General features: G+C 39.2%; 1 protein-coding gene across 3 annotated transcripts; it reads right to left on the bottom strand.

Moving 5' to 3' along the window:
* Positions 1-222: 222 nt before the first annotated feature.
* LOC134156252 (serine/threonine-protein phosphatase 4 regulatory subunit 1-like) lies at positions 223-27,496 on the bottom strand. 3 transcript variants are annotated; one of them, XM_062604164.1, is made up of 20 exons: positions 27,356-27,496; positions 27,195-27,239; positions 21,828-21,960; positions 21,392-21,498; positions 20,703-20,845; positions 20,070-20,216; positions 17,502-17,609; positions 16,281-16,346; positions 15,564-15,722; positions 14,896-15,089; positions 14,108-14,544; positions 12,997-13,229; positions 11,860-11,952; positions 11,189-11,374; positions 10,786-10,947; positions 7,232-7,332; positions 6,009-6,129; positions 5,194-5,328; positions 4,309-4,450; positions 223-3,390 (listed from the first exon to the last, which is right to left on the bottom strand). In XM_062604164.1, the coding sequence occupies exons 1-20, from the start codon at positions 27,360-27,362 to the stop codon at positions 3,236-3,238; spliced, it is 2,874 nt and encodes a 957-aa protein (XP_062460148.1). In that variant the 5' UTR covers positions 27,363-27,496; the 3' UTR covers positions 223-3,235. The 3 variants fall into 3 exon arrangements, with proteins under 3 accessions (XP_062460148.1, XP_062460150.1, XP_062460149.1); XM_062604166.1 differs by having other exon boundaries at positions 4,358-4,450; XM_062604165.1 differs by lacking the exon at positions 27,195-27,239.
* Between the last annotated feature and the right edge of the window lie 48 nt (positions 27,497-27,544).

Below are 27,544 nucleotides of genomic sequence, written 5' to 3'. Positions count from 1 at the left end.
TTTAGCTGTAAAGCACTTCTGGTATGTTCTCCTCAAGGAGAAAGTGCAGGAGAAGCTACTTCAAATCTCTGAACATCTAATGGATTGTTTACTACACAGCATGATGAACTCCACATTCAGCCCGGGTTTGACAGATGACAGCATTTATGCCAGGGGACATTTCACTACTCAAAAGAGCACACTCACATTTCATCTAGACAAAAGTAATTTACCACACATTGGTTTATAAAACAGTCACAGGATTTATTGAGATAAATACAAACAGAAAGTTACATAGATTCTCTATTCCAACAAATGAACAACACTTCCAGAGTGTCTTCCCTTAACTGGGCTCTAAACAACACTGTGTACAGACACAACTGCCACTGGGGCAGTCATCCTGACTGATGCCAAGTGCATATCATGCACAAGATACCAGTGAGGCTGAGTTCTAAGCAATATAACTAACATGCTTTGGATTACAAGTGCTTGATAATTTCCTATAGCATCCAAGCAATATTGCACCTACCAGCGTTTTCATGTTCCTTAGCTAGAAATGTTTAAAACGGAGATTCTAACAGCTGATATGAAAGTGGTTCAACTACCTAACTTTGCTCCATCTGGCTTTTAAAATACTTATATTTGCATAATTTAAGCAACCCAGAGAACTGTATGCAAACACACCGCTTTATTCATCATTGCGTCCACTGGTCTAGTACAAGATGTAAAGTGCAGCCCTTAGACATGCTGAATCGTTTGGTTCAGTTCTAAACCAGAAAAGAGGCAAACCTTGTAGAGGGTAAACCTGTTTAATAGGCCTGCATATTGTATACCAAAAACCCCTCACCCCCAAACTACAATGACCCCATTAGAGCATGCAACTGTAGAGTTTTAACAGTTTTTAAATGCTCTACTGAAATCATACCATTTAAGCCAGACATGATTTCTGGAGCCAGAGAGGTACCAAAATACTGTTAAAACCAAAGAACTTTGTTTAGTCTTTTAGTGAACTCCTATAGCTGGTGGCTTACTGTTTACACATACTCTAATTAAAAACTCTTAGTGAACACTAACCAAACATGCTAAAACAGATGGAAGCTTGTGTTTTCCAGTGGATTACTGCAAGAAAAAGGTAACTATTTAAGAATATCTGACAAACAGAAATCTGGGTTGGGTTAATGTTCAAAGGATTTAATTTATATACAGTGCATTTCAAACATACTTACATATACACACACTTAAAAAAATTGGTTCAGTGCTGAGAAATGTAATGAACTTATAATAAAAACCAGAAGTAAAACCTTGTCAGAAAGGCCTTAGAAAAGTTGAACTGTTAGAAAATACCAGTATAATGCCAGCATTAGAAAAAAGATATTAGAACTAGGAAAAAAAAATTAACTCGAGGTCTTTTTGTTAAGAAATTGCAATCGTAAAAAGTCTGCACTGAAGAAGCATTTGCTTTAAATTATAAAAAAACCTGTAAAAAATAAAATGTAGAATCTTGCAGAGTTTACACTGTTGCTATACCAGCAGTGATAATTTCTGCCTGCCACTTCCAAAAAGCATTTTGTGGTCTCACAAGAAAACAATTTGTTACAAATACTGTACATATTATAATACAAGACTAGTTAAACCTATACAAAACTGAGCCCTCCAAAAACACAGAACCCAGCTGAGGAACCTGTTTGCTGTAACTGCAGGCAAGCCAAATTTAAATCAGAACAAAAAAAACCCAGTAATTTCTGTAAAAACCTTCACCTGTGTGAACTACTTACTAGTATAAGGAGTATATTTACTACTCATACTAAAAGGGAAATATTTACACAGGTATGTCTATAATAAAGTATCATGTTCAGAGAAACTAACTTATTACATGAAACCATTCTTTAGTATTTAACCATTTTTGAACAGGACAAAACTCCAATTTAAGAAAATAAGACTTGTTTTTTTTCAGGCCCTATATTATCTGCAAATCTGGAATACAACAGAAATCAGGATCCACCAAAAAGTATCAGTTTATAATTTTCCAACTGGCAGAAGCTATTCAATTTCAGTAACAGAACTTGGTTCTACCTGTATATTCTTTCTTCTGAAACACCTATTTAAACACACTGGAAAAGTCCTACTTAAGATTACAGATCTCCAAAACCTTCATTTATCATTTGCCCCAAACCTTGCCATACAATCAACAAGTCATAGAACCAACTGCGTCACCACCTTTCCCCTGAACATTCATTAGCTGGGGTTTTTCACAATTTAGAGTTCCTTCTTTTTCTTAGGAATAGTGACCAGTTTGGCATTTGAACACTGGATCAGTTAAAGGTAGGTTTTGTTTTGTTTGGTTTTTTTTTTTTCAAAGGAGGTGTATGTAAAACAAACAACAAAATCCTGTAAGATTCTGTCATACCCTTCTACAGATACAGCACATGCACTGAAGCCCTTAGATGAGCTGGACTTTGCCAGGGCAGAATAAATGACTTTCAGTTTGGGAAATGTACAGTCTACCTACTAGGAGAGCCAGCAGTGAGGAAAACAGACATGTTAACACCTGTAAGGGTACAGCTCAGAAATCACAAATTAATAGAAATTAATAGAAAAGTCACAATATACAAAGAACCTTGATCTCTCTGTGCTTTGAAAAATATCACATTAAGTAAAAATGAACCATGCCTTAATTCTAGCAGAAAAAAGTGAAATTACTTTGGAGCTCTTTTCCACTGATACAGAACTAAGTTCTTCATTGCTTTTTGATAAAATTCAAAACTATTCACATATATACACTTTTTTCAGTTAAAATGCAATACTTGAAACAACACAAAAACTACAATGAAAGTGAGGAGAGTATCTTCACGTAGGTTTGCTATAAAACAGGTTTGAAGGTTTAGAAACCATTTTGATCTTATAGTAGACTTCTCTACTACTGTAAATGTTTTGTTAAAAAGGAAATACAAATTTCAATTACACTGAAACACTGAATATGGTGTAGGACTTACATGAAACACTTAACTGCAGGTGAGATCAGTTATCACCCACATTTACAAAGAAACAAAAGATCAAAGGAAGTATTCATGCATATGAGACAAAAACACAGCCTTAAATGAAACACAGGCATGAAATGAAGACTCTAACAGTTTTAATACAACCTTTCCAGGTCAAGTAGGTAACAACTTCCTTATTTGTACACATTATTCATACCAACTGTGAAGATAAGGTGAATAACCATTGTGCTGTTCAGTGTTTACTGCAGAACACCACATTAGTTTTGTTTGTCAATGGTAGTATTGTCCATGTTACCCTGTTTTAGTTTTATGGTGGCAAAGAAGGACACATCTTGATCTCTGTCAGACTGCAGGGCTAAAATGGTCTCTTCTGCAGCTTCTAGATGAGGATTGCCAACGCTTTTAAAATAAGCTAGAAGGAGAGAAGAAAGAATTTTAATCAAAGCCAGAAGAATAAACCCTAGAGCATAAGAAATACAGAGGATGCCAAAAACATCTGGGGTAGCTCATCCAATATATAGGCTCCTTAGAAAAACTACAGGAAGCTAAGGAAGGCAACAGAAATATGCTGCTTCTTACCTTATTAGGTGCTTAAGCATTTCTAGGAGAAATTATTTTTGCTAAGCCCTAAATCAAAAATGTATCAACAAGTAAAAGCAAGCTCAGGAAGCTGCTGCTGTACAATGGGCTACAAAACACTCCCCATACTTTAATTCTGAAAGGAAGATAGGAGGAGATCTCTGTGCATGTTCCTTTGAATAATCTGAGATCAGATGATTTTGTCATTGTTGTTTTTAAAGAACTGTAGTACAGAAAACTGTAGCAGCAAATGATTACATTATTTCCTGGCTTAAGACGAAAGTGACAAAGCAAACCATTTCAAAAAAAGGTGTAACAATTCACCTGAAGGACCCCAAATGCAACTATTGCATCGACATGAAGGTTTGAAATACATCAAAATAACCTAATGTTATGTTTAAGAAAAAGTATTTGCCAAACACATGCCAAATCCAATCCTCAGCAGTAACTGCAGCACTTTTGGTCCTAAACAAGGCCATAACTGCCCTCTAGAGGATGAAAACCCAGTTCTTAGATTATCAATGCCAATTTCTGGCCCTTTAAGGATGATAAATATTCTAAGACAGAAACACCACAGTACGCATTGCTAAAACTAAGTTTCAATGCAGTATCCCAGTTTACAATGTGCAATTCCATTTTCAGTAATAACCGAACCAAACAGCCTTTTAAACCAATTGATAACAAACTGCAGTGGCAGAAAAGCCAGCACTTGTTAGATGTTAGCTCTTTGAAAGGACATTGATGACCACACCTTTCTCCAGTAAGGTCTGCCTTAGAGCCTTGGCCAGCAGAACCCTTACATTTGGCACAGGATCTGAAGCAAGACTTAACAGACTGGGGAGTAAGTGTTCAACAAACTGGTCGACAGGCATACATTCTTCTTCTACTACGGCCTACAGGATAAACACAGAACAGAAGCAAGCAAGATTTATGTTAATAATACACAATTTGCCATTCCTTCCTATGCTATCCTTAATTTGGTCTGGCTATTAAACAAATACACTCTATGTTGGTGAAGCAAGTACAACCTTTGAAATACTGTTATGAAAATATGTCTTATTGTTCTGAAGTTCATCTGAAGATGACCCAACAAGAGCAGCTATTTTTCTGTGAACTATATTTTAGGAAATATAGTTCTCTTGCCTGTATCACCCTTTCGCCTTTCAACACTCAATCCTTCCTCCTCATTGCTCCCAAAGTAAGCATTTTTGGTTTGAAGGCGGGTGAGTAAGTGGCAATAAGGAGGGAAACAGTTCTGGCACCCAGCACTCACAGGTAGTTTGAAGAGCACTTGTGAACCTTTATCCCAGCATATCAAATTATTACAAAATGCATCTTTGTTTAGGACTTTATTCTTGGACTTTGCCACTGGGATACCAGAAAATAGAAAGATCAGCTATTTCAGCTGGAGGCACAAACCAAAGCAAGGACCACAGCTTCCAACTGGATAGCCACATGCTAGTACTGAGACCAGACCAACTCTGCCACCATTTTCTGTGAACTCAGAGTCACAGAACCCAAAAGAATGACAGAAAAACTTGCGAGTCCAAATTTCAGTTTTGTCCACATTGCTGAAAAACCCTAAACTGGCTCCAAATTAGATATATACATAGAAACACAGAGAGAACATTCCAACCTGACAAATGAAGGCAAAAGCTTGTCTTCCAACCCACTTGGAGCAGTGGCGAAACCGCACCACGAGTTCATTAATGAAATTTAATCCCAGTGCATTTGCATTGTTTGCATAGAACTTCTGTAGTATTGCCACAACCTGGGAAGCAGGGGGGGGGGATTAAAACAGAGATGAGACTTTACTTGTAGCCCTTAAAAGGTTAACAAAAAAACCCATTATTTCATCCTACAGAGGGATACCAAAACCTGTAGTCAGTACAAACAGCTGCACCTGCAGGACTTTATGAATACTGTGCTTATTCTGGAGAAAACAAAGTACAAGCTATAAAAAAAAAGTTGTTTGTTCAAGTGAAACAAAAAAAACACTAAAAAGAACTTAAAACCAACCATTAAAATAATGCCCCTTTCCATGGCACCATGAAGAAAGTAAGACTGAAGGAATCTTTCTCCTCATTCAGGATATCTATGGGATGATAGCATTATTATGAAGTTCATAACAAATTAAATTAACTTTGAGGGAAGATCAGCAATTTTTTTTTTCCTCCAGAACTGGGGAAGAAATCTCCCAAATGTTCTATATCCTGGTTTTCATCCAGTTGCTAAAATCATTTGTAATTCAAATGCAACAAACAAAGATTTCAATATCTGTTCAAGTCTGACAATACAAAATACTTTAGAAATTTTTCACTTTTCCCATACTGTTTACCTTGTTTATTAAAACATCTCTATATGCCCTAACTTGTCTAAAAGAAAATAGTGATCTCAAGTATCCCTCTCAAATATCCTCATCTCCTGTCAGGAAGTGAATTAAGTCCCTACCAGCCTGAAAGAGATCCACCGGACTTCTGAAACTTTATCGGAGCAGAGAGTTAGTGCAATATGTCTTAAGTAGTCATAGACATCATTGGGATTATAGAGCTCCAGTATCAGGATTAGCTGCCTGGAACACAAAGAAAGTGGTTAACTCTAGTAAGTGCAACACTAACATGCTCTCATTTACACCAACTACTAAACACAGGGAAGGATCATTTGGAGCCTCAAAAATGCCACAGTTACTACAAAGCACCTGAACAGTTTGTTCTTCTCTTTACTTCCTAAAAGGTGCACATACCTATTGAAGAGTTATATGCTTTAATCCCTCAATGAGTACAAGAGATACTTTTATCTAAAGTAACTGCACCAGTTAAACAAAATTATCCCAAATACTAACAAAAGCTACAAACAAAATACAATGCAACTTCAGACCACTATTCTTGCAAAGCAAAAATGGAAGGTCTACTTTGGTGTAGAAATCTACAGTTCAGGAAATAGTTTGTGCCTTTGAACTGCACAGAACTCACTCTAGCCACACCACTGTCATGTTACCAGCAGCCTGCACAAACCAACTACAAAGCAACAGCTCTCCACTAGATGTCAGGGAACTGCTGTACAACACTCCTGCAGCACCAGAGCGAGATTTTGTTGTGCCAAACTACAAAGTGACAGCAAAACCTCAACAGCCCAAACAAAGAAATGAGATAAACATGAAGGTCAGATTTTGCCTGCAAGTTATGCCTACAAACATTCTTTGAGTGCTTCAGATATCAACAGGGCTTGTAGACAAGGAACTGTAGGATGTTACTTTATCTCCATTATACACAGTCATGTGAAAACACCAAATTAATAAACTATTTTTAAGAGCTTTCTTTCATATATGTAAGAAAGACTTTTTACATAACATTCCACTTACTGTTACAAGGCAGTCTAAAACTGAATAAGATCTGAAACCTCACTGAAGAGTACCTATCAGATTGCTGTATTTCATGAGCTGCAAGTGAACCAGCTCTCCATTTTAGTATAATTGCAGACATTTAAGTTTGTCACACTTGATTGCCACATAACTTGCCAAAAAAACCCCACCCCCAAACAGCAACAAAAAAACCCCAGATTAAATAGTTGTAAACCTTTAAACCTTAATTAGGATGTGTTAGCATATGTATGTAATTACCTATTTCCAGATTAGCAATATAGATTAAAAATCAGAAGTTAACCAAATTACATACTCTGCCAGCTCGTAACGAAACCTCCAGTTCCTGCTGTTATCAGTCACCACAAATTCCTGAAGTTGATAAAGATACTCTCGCCTTTTGTCTGCATGAAGTAACTAAAAGAAAAACATTACTAGTATAAAACTGGTAAAATTTTGTACCTGCAGTTCTCTGCTCTATTATGCCATTCATAACTGCGTGCATTTTCCTACTTGAAAGCAAGCAATTACTGACAAGATGCTTACTGAAAACCACGCACAATCAGCTGAGAGCCTGGACACACAGAACTACCATCCAAAAGAGTCCTGACTTCTACAAGGATAGCAAGTACCATCTCTGGGCACAAAACCAAGCAACCAAGCTCTAAGGATTTGTGTATATTATGCAGCAACTCCCAGCCCCAAACACAAATTATTAACAATCCAACTTTCCAGCTCAGCAGCACAAAATACTAATTCCTCCACAGGAATTAGTAACAGCTAATCGTATTAGTAAACAGGAGCATTTACAAGCACATTTACAGTGTCTTTCCAATCTTGATATTTTGTTGGGATGAGACAGAAGAGACATGAGAAACCTTAAAAAAGCCACAGACACACACATACACACACAAAACAGCAGTAGTGTACAAAACTAAACTAGATACTGGTTCACAGAATCACAGAATAGTTAGGGTTGGAAAGGACCTTAAGATCATCTAGTTCCAACACCCCCTGCCGTGGGCAGGGACACCTCACACTAAATCACATCACCCAAGGCCTCATCGAACCTGGCCTTGAACACTGCTAGGGATGGACGATTCACAACCTCCCTGGGCAACCCATTCCAGTGCCTCACCACCCTAACAGGAAAGAATTTCCTTCTTATATCCAATCTAAACTTCCCCTGTTTAAGTTTGAACCCATTGCCCCTTGTCCTATCACTACAGTCTCTAATGAAGAGTCCATCTCTAGCATCCCTATAGCCCTTCAGATACTGAAAGGCTGCTATGAGGTCTCCATGCAGCCTTCTCTTCGCCAGGCTGAACAGTCCCAACTTTCTCAGCCTGTCTTCATATGGGAGGTGCTCCAGTCCCCTCATCATCCTCATGGCCTCCTCTGGACTTGTTCCAACAGTTCCATGTCCTTTTTATGTTGAGGACACCAGAACTGCACACAATGCTCCAGGTGAGGTCTCACAAGAGCAGAGGGGCAGGATCACCTCCTTTGACCTGCTGGTCACGCTCCTTTTGATGCAGCCCAGGATACGGTTGCTTCCTGGGCTGCGAGCGCACACTGAAGCCGGCTCATGTTCATTTTCTCATCGACCAACACCCCCAAGTCCTTCTCCGCAGGGCTGCTCTCAATCTCTTCTCTGCCCAACCTGTAGCTGTGCCTGGGATTGCTCCGACCCAGGTGCAGGACCTTACACTTGGCATAGTTAAACTTCATGAGGTTGGCATCAGCCCACCTCACAAGCGTGTTGAGGTCCCTCTGGATGGCATTCCTTCCCTCCAGGGTATCAACCGAACCACACAGCTTGGTGTCATTGGCAAACTTACTGAGGGCACACTCAATCCCACTGTCCATGTCAGCGACAAAGATGTTGAACAAGACCGGTCCCAACACCGATCCCTGAGGGACACCACTTGTTACTGGTCTCCAGCCGGACATTGAGCCATTGACCACAACTCTTTGTGTGCGGCCATCCAGCCAGCTCTTTATCCACCGAGTGGTCCATCCATCAAATTGATGTCTCTCCAATTTAGAGACAAGGATGTCATGTGGGAAAGTGTCGAACGCTTTATACAAGTCCAGGTAGACGACATCAACTGCTCTACCCCTGTCCATCAGTTCTGTAGCCCCATCATAGAAGGCCACCAAATTGGTCAGGCAGGATTTCCCCTCAGTGAAGCCATGCTGGCTGTCACCAAGCACCTTGTTTTTCATGTGCCTTAGCATGCCTTCCAGGAGAATCTGCTACAAGATTTTGCCAGGCACAGAGGTGAGACTGACTGGTCTGTAATTCCCCAGGTCATCCATTTTCCCCTTCTTGAAAATGGGGGTTATATTTCCCTTTTTCCAGTCATCGGGAACTTCACCTGACTGCCATGATTTCTCAAATATGATGGCCAGCGGCTTCACAACTTCATTCTCCAGCTCCTTCAGGACCCACAGATGGATCTCATCAGGACCCACGGACTTGTGCACATTCAGATTTTTAAGATGGTCTCGAACCAGTTCCTCTCCTACCGTGGGCGCAAGGTCTTCATTCTCACAGTCCCTGCATCTGCCTTCCCAGACTTGGGTGGTGTGGTCAGAGCCTTTGCCAGTGAAGACCGAGGCAAAGAAGTCATTCAGAACCTCAGCCTTCTCCAAATCCTGTGTAGCCAGTTCTCCTGAGAGCTTCCTGAGGGGGCCTACACTCTCCCTAGTCTCTTTTTTATTTGCTATGTACTTGTAGAATCCCTTCCTGTTATCTTTAACACCTCTAGCTAAGTTTAATTCTAACTGGGCCTTAGCTTTCCTAACCTGGTCCCTAGCTTCCCAGACAACATCCCTGTACTCTTCCCATGCCACCTGTCCTTGCTTCCACTTATTGTAAGCCTCTTTTTTCATTTGAATTTTCCTCAGCAGCTCCTTACCCATCCAAGGAGGTCTCCTGGCCCTCCTGTTGCACTTCCTTCTGGTTGGGATGCAACACTCCTGAGCTTGTAGCAGGTGATCCTTGAACAGCAACCAACAGTCTTGGGCCCCTCTGCCCTCTACGGCTGTATCCCATGAAACGTTACTAAGCAGGTTCCTGAAGAGGCCAAAGTCTGCTCTTTTGAGGTCCAGGGCAATGAGCTTGCTGCACACTCTTCTCACTGTCCTGAGGATCTCAAATTCAAGCATCTCATGATCGCTGCATTCAAGGCTGCCCTGGAGAGTCACATTTCCAACGAGTCCTTCACTGCTGGTGAGCACGAGGTCAAGCACGGCACCTCTCCTTGTCAGCTCCTCTATTACTTGCAGAAGGAAGTTGTCTTCTACACAATCGAGGAACCTCCTGGATTACTTGTGCCGGGCCGTACTGTCCTTCCAACAGATGTCAGGGTGGTTGAAGTCACCCATGAGAACAAGGGCCTGCGAGCGTGAGGCTTTTCCTATCTGCCTATAGAGTGCTTCATCTGCAGGTTCTCCTTGATCAGGCGGTCTGTAACACATCCCCACAGTAATGTCTCCCATAGCTATATTCCCTTTAACCCTGACCCACAAACTCTGTGGGCTGCTCACCTGTCCCCAGACAGAGTTCCATACTCTCCAGCCTATCCCTAACATAAAGGGCAACTCCCCCTCCCCGCCTGCCAGGCCTGTCTTTTCTAAAGAGCCTGTAACCTTCCATTCCAACACGCCAGTCATAGGAGCTATCCCACTATGTTACTGTGATGCCTATTATATCATACCCCTGTAGACGTGCACACATCTCTAATTCCTCTTGTTTGTTCCCCATGCTACGGGCATTTGTATAGAGGTTCCTGCAAATCTCAAAAACACTCTCAATATAACAGGAAAAAAAAAAAATTGAGAAATTAAATTACACTTTCCTACCTTCAGGAAGTCATATAGATGTTTAAGGACACCAATACGCACTTCATCCAGATCTTTCAAGAATCCATTGAAAATTGGCACCAGGTCAGCAGCTGTTAGCTGATCCCCCAGGATAACTGCTAGTTCATGTATGGAGAAAGCTAGCGTCCGACGTACCTTCCACTGCAAACAGCATAAGAAGTGAAATAGATTAGGCACCAAAACTAAAGTAAACAAGCTTTTGAACTACACCTGTGTGAACACAGACAGCAGAAGAAACAGGACTAGTTACACAGCAGTAGAAAATCATGAAGTCTGACTTAAATCTTGAATGTCACATTTTTAATGCGTATTTAAACCCTCAACTATACAACTAAGTGAACAAACAAGATACAAAGGGTGCTGATTTATCATTATTTTTTACCTGTACATCTGAGGCCAGTGTCTCATACGTATCTTTCAGGCAGTGCCAGTTCTGCCTGCCCAGTGTCAAGGCCACTCCAGGAAGACTATACGCACAGTGTTTGGCTATTTCAGTATCAACAGTCTGGGCTCGAGCTGGGTCAGTCATTGACAAGTATTGGTCTAATAAAGGCTGAGGTATGATATCCTACAGAGAAAGACAAACACATTTTAAGAACAGAAAGAAAATACACTTGTTGCTACAGTATTCTCTTGCTACCAACCAGCTGGCAGCAAAACACAGTGTGGCAAGACCCACACTTTTTTGGGCCAGCTTTACAAAGTGACTCCTCGTGATCCTCTCACTAGGATATAGCGGTCAACAGTGAACAGTAATTATTACTTTATTAACATGTTGCATCAAACCAAACAGAAAATATCCTTTTTGCAGAAAACAGTAAGTCCAGTGACAAAATAGTACAGTTACTGCCCACCTTGGCTGCACAGATTGCATCTGTGCACCAAAAAGGCAACAGAATTTTTCTTGCTTTCCAATTTAAAACAGGATTTTGCTCAAGTGCCCAGAGCATTCCCTCATGCTCTGCAACTGATCAATTGCAAAAGATATCACTGTATTAAGCATTAAATGAACTGTACCCAGTACTCCAACAAAGCAGTTTCTATTTTAACCACCTGTAATTTTGACTTGTCATCATCCAGTGGCAAATTACTTTCTTGCTCTTTCTTTAAAAATACACTGGTTCCTCTATGTTGTTCCTCCGAGTTCTGTAAAAAGACACACTAGCTCGTGAAATTACAATTACCGCTGGTTAGGATATTTCAAAGCATCACACTACAGAACAATGCAATTCAGATACAGAACAGCCTTTTACAGACAAAGCCTTATTCAGTGTGCTTATACAAGTGCAGAAAGAGTTGTACACTAAGGAAAACACTACTAAGACCATAGCAGCAGCAAGGGGAACAGTAGTCAGATCTACTTCTAAAAAAAAAAAAAAAAACAAACATCTAATTCAATACAATAAACCCAATAGTCAGACAGATTTAGGTTACTCTCACTATACTCTTAACTATATTTTATTCTTGGCATGCATTTAAGTTATATTAAGACATTTTAGCAGTTGCTCCAAGTCAATCTTTCTTCAGTAAAGAAACTTTACTTGGTTTTGATACTTCTGGAAACCCCCAAGCATATGAAGCTAGGAAGCATATACCTCTCTCCAAATATTAACATGCAACTTCAAAGTAATTAAAGGTTTAAAGCTTCTAAAACATACAAAAGTTCAAAAAGTTCACACACCATTTTACATTTTTGTTTCTAAACAAGAAGAGCTTTTCCTTATTTTTCATTATTAGCTCCAGCAACATTATATACTGTGCAAACAATTCTTTTTACTCCTATCTCTACGTTATAATCAAGAAGTAGTAATCAGGAACTGTGTATGTGTCACCACCTGATTCAGCCTCCCGTCTGGTGATAAAAGACGAATTTTAGATTCATTACAGGAAGAGGTGAGACTATTTGCTACATTTGATCAAAAAACAAAAAAAAAAAAACAAAAAAAACAAAACCACCTACAAAACTACTGTAAAACTTTCACTCTTAAGTAATGTGTGTGAAAACAGAAATAACCCTCAATAGCTTTTCTTTCTCTTTTTTAATTAAGGTAGCATATGATACTTCTGGACTAATAATATTCAAAGGCTTTAGACCAGAAGCAGATCAATTATGCCAGGGACTACATGAATACACACACTACTAAAGCAGGTAAGAATTAATTTCAGACATGGAACACAACGCATACTTACTGTGCTTTTCAGTACACAGGTGGTAGACTGGTCACTGATGTTATCCTGGGAGGCACGGGATGAAAGAGTGCCCTCCTCCACCTGGCTACAGGTAGCATGTGAAACAGCTGTTTCATCTGATACTGTTTTTTTCTGGAGTTTGCCACTGCTTTCCTTCATGTTTTTGGTCTCATAGTCACCAACAGAATCAAACTCAGCAGCTCTGAGAGCAGCAGACAGCACTTGGACCTGAGCTGCATAAAGCAAAAGAAGCCTCTATACTCTCTTCTGCACTTAAAAGCATTCAACTTGTAGTTAGTTAATCTAGAAATGATATATTAGCAACTGCTCTTAGAAAGAAGAGGCCCCTTATTCTTCCACAAAACCAGCACAAATAAAGAGCAATGATTTGGAGGCATTAACAATTTCAGTAGAACTATTCTACTAGTTTCTACTGCTGAAAGGTATGTCCAGTAACCCCCTGTAATGAGGCATCACAGCATACCGGCTCTCCTCCCATTCTTCATACTGTCAAACTTTAATACAAGTTCTTCTGTTCTACTCTTTAACTGATTCAACTGCTTGGAAAAGGCATCAATATGCATTTAAACATTTCTGAGAAAAACTTTATGCAGAGGAGGGAATTAGTGAAACCATCTCCAAACCATTTTTTTTGCAGAAGTAGATATAAAACAAAAGGTCAGGTTTACCACTATCACCAATATTAGGACAAACTGTATTTGCACATAGCTGCACAAGCCTATGAGAAGTACAGTTTTAAGAGGAAACACCAGAGCATGCTTTAAAGATGAAGAGTACCAGATGAATTCAGCTGATAACAGGCAGCTCTGTCCCTAAAACCACAGTACTTGGTTACAGTACTTAAAGATGGTTTCAACAAATTTCAACAAGCTCTTTTCCCTTTTGCAGTTAGAGCGAATTTATTTCTCATATGAACAGGAGATAGGAACACTTCCCCACCTGTTCTAAAAAGAACTCAGGTCTTGTGAAAGAAGGCTGTTGCTTAACTTTCTACTGTAATTACTGCCAATTAAAATGCAGTCTAAGGGTTTGTAAAGGCTAGGAGAAAACATGCTCAGAGGAAATAGATTTTGCTGTTAAAGAGTCTCACCTTGAACATCTGGATCATCTATATGCTCTTGTAAGCTTTCTAGAACTTTTTTTATTTCAGTACTAGCAACACAGTTATTACATGGCACTGAACAACTATCTTTATGCGTTTCAGTCTTGAACTGAAGCAACTCCAGATCCTGACTTATATCAGGCAGAGGAGGGCGCCAATATAGAAAAGTATTAAATATGTCCTCAGCAGACTGTAGCCTTGAGCTCATTCCAGGAAAACTGCTGTCCTTAGTGACTTCTATGACACCAGCAGCAACTCTGTCACCCTGAGACAATCGAGACACATCTTCTCCAGGATTGGTACAACAATATGAACTTTCCTCCTGTGTGTCTTTATTTAGGTTCTCAACAGAGAGCTTTGTATGAACTTCAGCTGAAGTCTCTTCAGTCGATGATTCCGGTTTGATTTCCATTGGTTGTTCTGAACTGATAACAGACACAAATAAATACCCAAATAAAACTGAAAATTCTCTGATGAGTTTTCAGTGAAATACTTCATAAAACCCAGCATAACTACCTAAGTTTATTTTCCCTGCAAAAAGACAGAATTGGTTACAGCTGTGCTTTCTTTCACCAGTTTTCCCTTTACCCTCCTGTGAAGCCAAAGTGAGTATTTCAATAAAACAGCTACACTCCAATAGACACGTGTCCTCACCCTTCATACCTTTTCTAGAACTATATTCTCAAATTGAGATTTTTTAGCCATGAAATGCAAAAAAAATAATTATCTTTTTCTCTTCCACTACATCACACCATCTTTCCTTCCCATGATTTTACCTGGACAGTATAGCATTTGTACTGGAGGACATTAAAGTTTTATTGTTGCTTGGCTGACACAAATTGGAATTCACATCTTGCGTTGATTGTTGGATACTTAGTGTCCCATCTTCTTGAATGTAAAGACCAGCGCTCGAAGGGTTTGCAAAGGTAGAAATAAATGGGCCAAGAGACTGAAAAGCAGCCTGACGAACCTGTGATAGTATAAAGACAACAGTCAGGATTCATGCAATTCCCACAGACTTACTGCTGGAAAATAAAAATTTGGTTCCATTTTTTTACTAAGAACCAATTGGCTCATACTAAATAAAATGACCAGTTACCAAGTAAGTGACACCTAAGCAAAGAGTGTTAGAATAGTAAGCATTATCTACAGTCACAGAAACATTTTAGGGGTTAATAAATTTGACGGACATCCCCGTCTACTTCAAGGCATTTAACACAAGCAACGTTCTCAGAAAAGTGCTTACACTTACAGAAAAAAACTGTTGATAGAAATTTTATGTAGTCAAGAGGAAAAATAAGACACTGTCCTAGAGAATAGATTTCAGTAGATTAGACTCTAATCTCAGCAAGTTTAAACAACTTTTACAGCACACTCCTGACTTGCCCATTAATGGGCAAGATCTATCTAGGAAGACACATTAGCTATAGGGCAAGCGACTTACCCATCTGCAAGTGTCACTAATAAGACTGATAAACAGTGGGGATAGTTTGCTTCTGCGAACTTCTGGGGATGTGGTATAAGACACTGCCATAAAGCATTCAGCACAAGCTTTTCTCATTCCCCAAACACTATCAGAACAGAGCTCAAAGAATTTGGGAATCTGTCAAAAAATAAGCAAAACCAATAATTAAAAGCTAAACAGACTGCAGCAACTTACTATCAAGTCATTTTTTGGAAACTCTAGAGAATGACAACTCAAGGGAAAATAAAGTAAGTGAAAGATAGAAGAAATAAGGACACATTAAAAGCATAGATTAACTAAGAAAACAGAAAAACTATCTGTCTCCCATTTACTTCATCAGGATTTTAGGTATAACTATATGCACTAGGAAAGAAGAGAAAGAATTATTAATGGCCTAATTTTCCTGGAACTAGAACTTGACTGATAATCTAGTTCAGGGGAAAAAAAAGGGTAATTCTAAAGTGTGTGTGTATATATGCTCTCAATTACATTTTAAAAATTACTTTTCAAAACAAGAACTTTGCATATGTAGCCATTCCCAGTTTTGCCAAACTTGCAACCAAAGCTTTCAATAAATTAATTAAAAAAATGCAGGTACACTAATTAATTTACAGAGAAAATAATACAAGAAGTCATCACCAAACCTTTTGAACTGAGAAATTCAAGTCTTGTCAATTGATTTTGATTTTTACGTACCAGCAATCTTTCTGTGGCTTCTTGCCCAACTGCATTACAAATGTCACCAAAATTAGCTGCACAAATCTAAGAAATTAAAAAAGTCATTAATAACATTCTGGCTCTTTCAAGTGCATTAGTTTTATTATCAGCTTCACCATGCATTATTTATCCCATGTGACAACTGTATACATTTGACTATTCAAATTTCAGCCATGTAACTACATCCTGTAATATTAACTCATCCTGAACAAAGACTCATTAGATCAGGCTTCCATAAGCCACATGCCTTTGAAATCAATAGGAATAAAGGTTTCTGCATGAAGAATATCACCTAATTCAGTAATCACTAAAAGGGACAATAAACCTACTGGAAAGTTTAAATTACTTTGAATAGCAGCTGTCAAAACCAAAGCAGGCTGAACATGATACAAAGGTCAGGACTTAGATGTACTGACAGAAATATCTTTGCTATAGCTGTGATTGGCTTAAGTACTTTGCTGAAGCAAAGTTTAATCAAGGTCTCAAGTTAGTGCCATTTACAGTACATTACAAATGATATAATTAAGGGAAAATGGACATCCCCTCATGCTGGAAAAATACGCTTCCAAAATCTGAAATCAATTAAGATAGGGCTGTGTTAACATAGGATTTATTCATTCTTTTTTAGAAAACCATAATGCAGCTCAAATTCCAGCAAGCACAGCTTGTTAAGGACCAAGCTGCAGCTCTGCATAACCCTTAAGTCTACTAAATACTTTAAGACCTTTTATGCTACAAATTTCCTTTTGTACTTGACCATGAATTAAAGTAAACCTTACACATCGGGGATTTCTCCTTTCAATAATACCCGATTATTTATTTATTTTAAGGAAGGATGTCTCAAATATCTATTACTTTTGAACTTCTGGTTTTGCAATAAGAAGGTGGAAATCAAGTAATTTGTTTGCATCCCATAAACAAGCATGGTGGCTTAAAAAAAATATAAAAGAGGTTATGCAAAACTATTAAATGTACAAGATCAGTTTAACTGCTACACCAAAGCTATTCACCAAGGACTGTTACCTACTGTTACCTGTTTCTTTACTAAATGAGAACAACTGTAACCATGTCAATAAAACTGCTCTTCCAGACACTGTCAAAGTTCATCAGCTGAAGTTATGACTAAATTATTCAGGAAGCTATCTGAACAGCAACATACAAATTCATTTTTAAGTGGTTTAGGGTTGAAAACACACCAACCTTTCGGACTTGAAACAATTTCCCATCACTGCACAGTTCACAGAAACGAGGAAGCAGCAGGTGCTCAACTGTTGTTCTGCTCAACATAGAAGCCATTTTACAGATTATCTAGAAATCAAGAGGGGAATATGTGTAAGGAAAAGTATAAAGCTTGTAAGCACAGCCAAATATCTCTCCTAAAAATTACCTCCAAGACAGCAACTACCATCAAATAGGTTTAACTGCTACTCATTATTCATACTGTTATACACCTGTTAGATGTGAAGCACAACTACAGCTCTAATTTAAAATTATTCTGTGCCTGATGAGCATAACATTTCTGCATGTAATCATTGTCCTTTTTATTCAGTTAAATACGTTCATTAAAAACAGTTTCAAGGTGTTTTACGACGTGGCAGACACTGGTATTTTGTACAGAGAAGACAAAAGTTCCATTGCACTAGCCAGTACACAAAATCATAATCTTTAAGCATATTAGAAATATCTCAAGCTTAAGCATGCAAATAAGCTCCTTGGCTTTATCAGGACCACTCAGATACTTAAAAAAGAGCACAGTCCCAGCTCTTTATATGCTTGTACAACACAATAAAATACAAATTTGCCAAGCAACACGAGAGAAAGTGGAGTGTACGACAAATTAGTTATATATGGGAGCTAATGGACTCCTTACAGGAATGATCCTCAGAAATTTTAGGAGTTCCCATCACAGCAGAACTAAAGTTAGTAACATGCCCATTAATTTAGCTTTCTCTGAGGAACTGTCAATTTCAACTCCCATTACAAACCTTGTTTCTGCTGTGAAAATCAGCTGCTTTGGATTGCATGTTCCCTTTCAGCTCCAACTTTCAGGGATAACTTGCTGCAATTCTCATACTTGCAAAAGTAAAAAGGAAGGAGCTCCTATGCTCCTTTCTACTCAACTGCTCTGCCTGTAGCACGAGGAATTTAACACTTACAGAAGTGTTGTCAGATTAGCAGTACTCATATTTAGTCTTTCTACCTTCACAAAACCAAGCTTTATTCCTAGAAACGTTTGCCTTTGAAATAGAATGCCAAAGAAGAACTAAGGAAGACACCATTTAAGGACTTTCCAACAAATCTTCAAGCTCTTAAAATGCATCTGGTGCTCAGATGTCAGCCTGGAAAATTGCCTAAGCAATACCCAACTCCCAAATAAGGAAGGGGAAAATGTAGCTGGTATAACTGATTTACAGGTCAAGTGTCAGATACCCATGATGAAATGTAATTACACACCAGCACTTTTCTGTGGAGTCAAGTGATTTCTTGAAAGTGAAAAGGGCTTGTTTTTTATAAATGCCTATGAATTAAGATCAGGCCATCACTTCAACTTTTGCTCTATCAAGTTTCACAGTAATGTTTTAAATGTAAAGAAACTGTTTGAGAACATAATCTTAAGAAGTTTAACAAGGCTGCCAAGAACCAACTGCATTTTAAAGATATGTGGTGTTCAACACTACAAATGACTAAGAAACCTACATATTCAAGGCTTAGCAGCTTAGTGTACTTCAGGTTAAACTGTATCACAACAGCAGGCTCTCAATTCCCAACACAACAACTAACAAACAGGGAAAGCATAAAACAAAAATAGGAACAGTATAAAAAGTTTAAGCTCAGTGATTCAAGTAAAGCTCTCAGGACACTAAGACTGCAAGTACAATTTTTGTTTTCTGGGATTTATGCTCTTGAGTATCTCACACAGTTGTTATATTCTAGGAGTTTTATAACAGCATTGCTAAAAGCCAGAACAAATGTCACCAAAAAAGAAGGCACAGCTACAGGTTGGGCGGAGAAGAGACTCAGAGCAGCCCTGCGGAGAAGGACTTAGGGGTGTTGGTAGATGAGAAAATGAACATAAACCAGCAGTGTGCACTCGCAACCCAGGAAGCCAACTGTATCCTGGGATGCATCAAAAGGAGCATGACCAGCAGGTCAAAGGAGGTGATCCTGCTCCTCTGCTCTGCTCTCATCAGACCTCACTTGGAGTATTGTGTGCAGTTCTGGTGTCCTCAACATAAAAAGGACATGGAACTGTTGGAACAAGTCCAGAGGAGGCTATGAGGATGATCAGGGACTGGAGCACCTCCCATATGAAGGTAAGTTGAGAAAGTTGGGGCTGTTCAGCCTGGAGAAGAGAAGGCTGCGTGGAGACCTCATAGCAGCCTTCCAGTATCTGAAGGGGGACTATAAGGATGCTGCGGTGGGACCCTTCATTAGGGACTGTAGTGACAGGACAAGGGGTGATGGGTTCAACCTCAAACAGGGGAAGTTTAGACTGGATATAAGGAGGAAGTTCTTTAAGGGTGGTGAGGCACTGGAATGGGTTGCCCAGGGAAGCTGTGAATGCTCCATCCCTGGCAGTGTTCAAGGCCAGGTTGGACAGAGCCTTAGATGAGATGGTTTAGTGTGAGGTGTCCTTGCCCATGGCAGGGGGGCTGGAACTAGATGACCTTAAGGTCCTTTCCAACCCTAACTATTCTATGATTCTATGAGACCAAAGAAAGAAAAAAAAAAAGTAAAAGATGTAAGATTTCTTCCAAATTTACTTACATTCACAGCTTCCACCTTGTATTCATCATCACTGTCAGGAGCAGAGAGGTCCAACAGAATTGGACACACCTTATTTTCAATGTCACTCTGAGCAACAAGATCTTGTTCTAGCAGTATAAGCAGTGCTTCCTGACCTGCCTTTCTAACCTATTAACATGAGCAAACAAACATGTATCACTATGAATACATTGATGCAAACCACAAAAAGCATATTTTCAATGAACACGCAGATACAAGTTAAAAGAAATAAACCACAAACAGAAAAAGCTCTCAGTTTTTACTTCATAAGGAATTAGTAATAAATGCTACAGTTTAATATAATCGTTAGGTGACATTTCATCAAATTCTGAGGAGAATCCAAAAAGATAAAGACAGGACTTTAAGTCATGCCTCCTGGAACAGGCTGCATCAATACGCTGCTAGGCAAATCCTGTAAGTTTCCCCATTATCTGCTATAGAACAACCCCTCAGACCTCCCCAGCAGAGTGTGCTGAAACCAAAACACAAAGCTTTACATAAAAGCTGGTCATCGATCAACATGGAATTTCCTATTATCTCGTCCTCATGCTTTAAAATCACTGAACCGCACAGATTTTTTCCAACAATTGAACTCATGTGGTCTGGTTTTCCTACCTGATTGTTAACATCTGTGAGGTATCTCACTACTATGGGCATAAGGTATTCAAAAAACGCTGTTGGGAATTTTGGTCGATTTTCTTGCAGAAAAATGGCAATAGGAGGTATTTGTTCCATCAGCTCTGTACGTACAGTCGGCTCTAGTAATAAAAAAGTCAAAACAACATCCATAAGTGTGAAATTAAGATCAAGTATCTTAAGAAAAAAATGTAGCCTTTTTTTGGCTAATGCTTTCACCGCAGAGGAAAATTAAAATATTAAAAGAAATATCACCGATATTGCCTGTTCTTAAAGGAAAACTGAGTAAAATAGAACAGGCTTACATACATTGCAGTCCAGAGACTTGGGATCCCAAATAAATCAAAAAAATTGAGAGCACTAGCTAGAAAACCCAACCACCATGAATGTATGCACATGAAGTATCAAAACACACAACTGTACCGGACTACATACACCACACATTCAGGTGTAATTAATTCCTTGAAAAATATTACTTTGGGCCCTATACTAAGTAAGAGCCTTCATTTACACAGCCACCATGCAGAATGCTTCAAAACAGAAGAAAAAAAAAATTATGAACAGATATTGCTGTGAGATGATTTAGTTTCTTCTTTCAAAATATTTATTGCCATCTGTATTTCAGCTAATGTAAAATAAGATGATGATAAAAATAACAGCTTTCAAACCTGCATCTTCAGAGAGCCTGACCACTATTTCCATTACAGTCAGGAAGTCTTCTTCATTACTACTGAAATCTCGAAAGACATCCAAAAGACCTCTGGCAATAATCTGCCTGTGAAGGTAACAACATATTAATTGTTTTAATATCCTGCCAATGACACATAGATGTGATGTGAGGGGAACTTATCAAATGCAAATAGGCACCATAAAGACAACCAGGCTTTTCTCTGAGCTTTCAGACATACCGATTATAAAGTTCCCCCATGTCCCAACATAAAGATAGAATTGAGAGATCTTATTCAGATAATCAAGAATGAAAACCTCTTTTTATGGAAATGCTACATAAAAGTTATTGAAACAAATATTAGGCTTGTGCTTAGGATAACAACAGAAGTAGTGACACTATCATCCATGATACTATCAGTCAGTTATCAAGTTTACCTGTTAAATATGTTATCGCTGAAGGCATATTTTTCTAGACGAGCCAGTGGAGTTAAGTTGTCCTGGCCAGGAATATCCAAGAATGCAGTTATTCTCATGCTGTCACAGTCTGGTCCATAATCTTCGAACCCAACTTGAAAGACAAGAAGAGTAACCAAAATACAATAGAAATAAATCCAAGAGTCATCAAGAGATGTAAAATACATTACACTGATAATTATTTCTTTTTAGAACTATTCTTCAAAGGCAAAGTATCTGCACAGCACTGGAAACAGCCTACAAAATACATAATCTTAGGTGATTGTACTTAACCAAGTAAAGAACAACACTTCCACATAGACCTGTAAGTTCAAGCTTTGAAATTTAGTTCATTTCAACTGTCAAAATCTTTAGCTTTTAACACTTTACTTCATAATCTGAATGGACTAACCACATGCACTGAGTTAATAGGGCTCAGCTGACAAAACCACATGCCACAAACTGACCAACACATTCAAAAGGAAAGTCCTATTAAAAGAAACTGAAATGTTAAACAATGACAAAAAAAATCCCAAAGTGTATTGCTTTAAAATAGCAAATCCTTGGGCCTGTTTCAAAGTTCCTGGGATACATTTTTCTCACTGTAGTTACTGGGTCCCATGTATCTAAATTAGACTGGTTGCTTTGGGAAAAACATCGGCTTTGCCTTACTTGTGAATATTCTGGGAGCTGTCTACTGCAGACCTACCAACTACAAACTTACCATGTAAGCCTACTCTTTAGGAAGGGAGAAAAAAAATATCTTCTTTGTATTTGCAGCTTCAGATCCGAGAATGAACTTTGGCTTTAAACTACATTACTATTCATTGTAAAACACTTTTTATATAAAAAGACACCTCTATTGCTGAGAGGTACCTGGCCTCAGGTTTTTCCTACAGAAGAATTTCCTATTTCACATATAAAACTCTGCTTTCCAATTACTTAGCATGAGCCAAAACAGTCTCAGAAACACAGCTTATTTAAAGAAGAAATCACCTCAACACATTACAGCAAAACGTTATACCTGGATAAAGCAGACTGGTTTAAGCAAGCACAGTCTCCAAGATTGGATTAAAAGACTACAACAGTTCTCAATTCTGCTGCTCTTGCAGACATGCTCTGAACAGCAAATTCAAAAGAATGCAAACAGAAGAAAACTGTGGGATTAGAATAAAGATTCACATTTCAATTTTTCCACATAGATGCTACAAGTGAACCCACAGCTACAGGATCAGAAACATGCCAATTATTCATGGCTTTTTATAATTGCTACAAATTGTACTGGCCCCCTTATTTACATTCAAATGGTCATTATTATTTCTAGTGACTACTCTTTAGATAGTTTTAAGTTCTGTCAAATTCAAAACATTTATCTCCACAAGCATATAGAATTTTATCACACAGATCTGTCTGGAACTGATTTGTCCACATGCTCTAGGGCAAGCTTTCCCACCAAGCACAGTATCTAAAGATACATCCAGCATTTGCTGCTTCAAAGAAAGCCTAATATATCACTGAAAGCAGTTATACAGTGTACACAGGAGTGTGAATTTCCTCTAAGGTTGCCACAAACTCTCCATATCCAAACCTAACTCTGACCATCCTTCTATCTATGCAACTGTAACATGCATATGTATTTTTGAAAATGCACGCAAGTTGGACACACTTTCAGTAGCTGATTTTTGAGGCCAGCCATGTGTTATACACAACCATTTATTAGGGGTAATAAAAATAAATATACTTGCCATTAACTTTCTTTAGTGTCCACCTGTTCTTGAATTAAGAAGCAGGTTTAAAACTGCAGACTCTTACAAGTCCACTTCAAATATTTCAGACTTCCCACCAACAGTGAAGTAAATTCTCACTACAATACTACACCTGGGACTAATTTCATAAACACAATGAACATGCTTTCATTTACTGGAGTGGTTCTATTACTCATTTAAATTAGCTGAGCACACACCAGTGCTTCTTGGACCAGAGGGAAAACAGAACAACTATTTATGCTCAGAATCAGGAGGGTTAAATACCTGACTTTTTTTTCCACATACTCTCAGTACATATAAGTAACAGTCATGGCAGAATCCATTTTGTACTCTCTCAAGAATTTTAATTTTATCTTTCCATGCACAAAATAAGCAGCCATAGGTACTTACAAATGTCAGAAAGTAAATTACATAAATAATGAACCAGTATTTCTTATCTAACATTCTTTCACAGGTAAATCAAACATCCAGTATCTTTGCTTCTAACATCAAATGACTAAGCTTGAAACCTGTTCACCTATAAATGAGAATAAAAGTGACAGTATTCACAGCTGAGCTGGAGTTCACCTTGCTTTAGTTTGACCTACACTCAAAAGCTGCTTAAATCTTGTGACCATGTAGGTGTTTCTTACAGGCTCTAACCATGCAATTCAACACCATTAGCTACTATCACTATCCACTTTTCACTATACAAAACAGTAAATACAAGTGCAGAGTGCAATGATTTTATGAACTCAAGGAGGCTATTTTCTCTCACTGTTTCTAGAAGGAACAGCAATTTTTAAAAAACATTTCTTTCTTGTACAGAGGGTGTAGTAACCCAATGTCTCACCTTACAAAAGGTGAGTTTCAAACTGTATTCAATTAATTTAGGCAGATTTTACTATTGCTTGTGCCTAGATTCAGATGAATCTACCAGACTCTCCATTTGTTCCAATGGAATTGATCTTCAATGTGCATTAGACTATTTCACCAGTTTAGATAAGAACATAAAAATCCTGTTCCAGTGATTTATTTCACTGAGACTTTCCTAAAAGGCATCATGAACTCTTTACTTAACTGGTCACCAGATCAGCACAACAGTATCCCAGCCTAGATGGGACATCTAAGTTCTGATGTAACTCAGAAGACAGCTTTCAATACTGTAACTCTTAACTACATTGTCAAAATAATGAACTTAATCAAAGAATATCTTTAAGTCATAAAATAAGATTTCAATAGTGTTCTAAAATGTACATTTATAGTGCTAATCCTAAAAATGGTAGTTTCTTTTACACAAACTTAAGTGACCCATGTAAAAAGTTTATTAATTACTGCTTATGGCAAAGTGTTCTTCATCTGAGTGTTATTAGCTTAATGACTTAAACTAGTTTTGCCTACTAGCACTAAATTTCTCAATCAACTTACCACACAAATGATTACTAATACAGAACACTTCAGTCAGCATGATGGTCACCCCTAGTTCAAGGCTAACACATAACAGAACACTACAGGAAGATTGCATTTATTTCCACTGCTTGCACTTTACTCACTCAGCAAACAGAACTGAAGTGACACACTGGTTGTAGCTGGGGATTCTTACTACAGAGAGAGGAAAATTGGAGAGGTCACTTGGAGCCATAAAGACTCAATCAATTAAAATTGCTGATCATTAGCACTATCAAGAGCTTTGCTTGGGATGTTTTGCATTTGTTTTTGTGGGTTTGGGGTTTTTTGTTTTGGGGTTTTGTGTTTGTGTTTTTTTTTTTTTTTACTTAGGGCAGAGGGGAAGATAGTTTCAACTCTTAAGGGACTACAGCAACAACTGTTTCAGCCCTACTACTAGAGAACTCGCTGCAAAATAGGATTTAAATCAGGATAAGCACATTGAAATGTGTAAGTTATTGACCTCCTCACTTCAATTCTGTTCAACACACGTTTTTTGTCATCTAAGGTGATGACTTCTTACAAACTGCTTACTGCAGTAAGCAAATACAAGAAATAACCTATAGCACCTCTTTTTAAGCCTTTTTTTTTAGTGTTAAATCCCTGTGTGTCAAATTAGTGTACTTCAACTACTACTGTACACTCACGGTTTTTAATTTCTAGCTTTTCAAACATATAACTGCATTAAAGGAGGACACATTTTACATAGTTTTAAATTCATTAAGACCCACACAGTTTATCTGTATAAGGAAAATGCTTACTGTATTTTCAAATACACAAAAATACAAACAAAGTGAATCAAGAACTCTTATGTACACAATCTCGTCATTTATACAGCACTTACAGCCCAAAAGATCCCAAACTTCTCTTTCTGAAACTTAATCACAATACAAACACTTTTTTCCTGCTACCAACTAATGAAATGCAGAAACCTTAAAGATTGAAAGCAACAACACATAAGAGCAGCAACTAACAAAATCCCACAGAACAACCTGGCTGCCAAGCCAATGTCCCTACACATCCTTCCAGCGGAATACTCTGGATCTCACTTGTATTTTAACACTTCCCCTGATGTTCTTGAATACCCCCGCTTTTCCTAAAACAGCGTATTCATGCTACATTGGGGCAATCCATCTGTTGCACGTTTTCAAGTACAATTAAACAATAATTGTCTTGCGGTAAACAGTCTCTCACAAGAAACAAATTCGAGTATCAGCTTAAATTTTATTTAATAGAAAAGCCAATCCAGCATCCACAGCACCAACGAAACAACCCCAGACAGCCAGCTGCTTCCTGAAGCAGTTCAAATCCACAGAATTATTAGTCAAAGATTCGTTTCCTTAAGTCACAGCTCTTGCCAAGCTGTCTGACAGGTGGTCAGCTCTACTCCCGTAACACAACTCTGAGCTACACCAGCTTAATGTAGTATCTACGACTTTAACTAAAGCCAGCGACGTGTTAGCCAACCGAGTACACACAAGGGAAGGTTTTCTTTTATTCCCGCTTCCGAGGTGCGCGCGGAGCCCCCCAACAGGGTCCTGACGAGCGCCTGTGCCGCGAAGATGCGGGAACTGCAAAACTCACGGCGTCCTCAGCAGCCTCTACAGCACTTAGAAGTCTCACCCGTTCGAGCCACCACAGCTCAGAAAGCCCTCGACTGCTCTAGGCTCATTTCCACCGACAACAACGGAGCTAACCCTCTGAACCACGGCCAGCCGGAGCGTTTTCCTTCCCCTTTCCTTCCTCTGCACCGAATCCAGCACTTCAGCAGCCATGTGAGGCAAAGAGACTGGTCTCTTGGAAGGCCGCAGGACCACAACTGCCCCCCAAAACCCCGCTTCAAGAGGCCGCCCACACATCCTCCAGCGCTCGAAGCGCCAGCCAGCGCCTGGGGGCTCGTGAAACGCGCCAGGCGGGGCGAGAGCCTACAGCCGAGGGAAGGAACAAGCCCGTGTGCTGCTACGGGCACACTCATACACTCCGAACTCTTAAACCTGAGCACCCTGCAAGCCCTCACCAGCATAAACAGCCTCAAAATTCCTCCCCTCACCTTAACCTGAATAAAAACGCGGAGAGGGAAAGAGAGCGACGGAAGGACCCCGGGATGGGAGAGCGGGAGAGGGCCTAAAGAGCAGAAAAATAAAAAACAGTTACTCACAATCATCTAAGTCATCCTGCAAATCCACAAAATACAAAGGGACCCCTACAAACAAAAACAGAAAAGAGATACCGGGGTGTTGATTTCAGAGGACTACGGCGAGGACGGCGGCAGCCTGGGGCGAAGCGCCTCAGCACCCCCCGCCGGCCAGCCCCACTTACCAGCCATCTTGGTATGGACATGGGCGAGGAAGAGGAGGGGAGCGGGAGGGCAAAGGGAGGAGCCGTCGGTACTTCCTGCCTGCGGGTCAGCCCCCGCGCAGCCGGAACGGGACCGCTTTAACCCACAGCCCCAGCGAGGGAGCGAATCACCCCTCAGCGCCCGGCCTCGCCTCCTCACCGCGAGGGAAA

Source organism: Pezoporus occidentalis, unplaced genomic scaffold (genome assembly GCF_034315485.1).
Source record: "Pezoporus occidentalis ecotype Australia unplaced genomic scaffold, CSIRO_AGI_Poc_V1 ctg83, whole genome shotgun sequence".
NCBI classification, from domain to species: Eukaryota; Metazoa; Chordata; class Aves; order Psittaciformes; family Psittacidae; genus Pezoporus; species Pezoporus occidentalis.
This window is presented reverse-complemented; position numbering and strand designations above follow the sequence as displayed.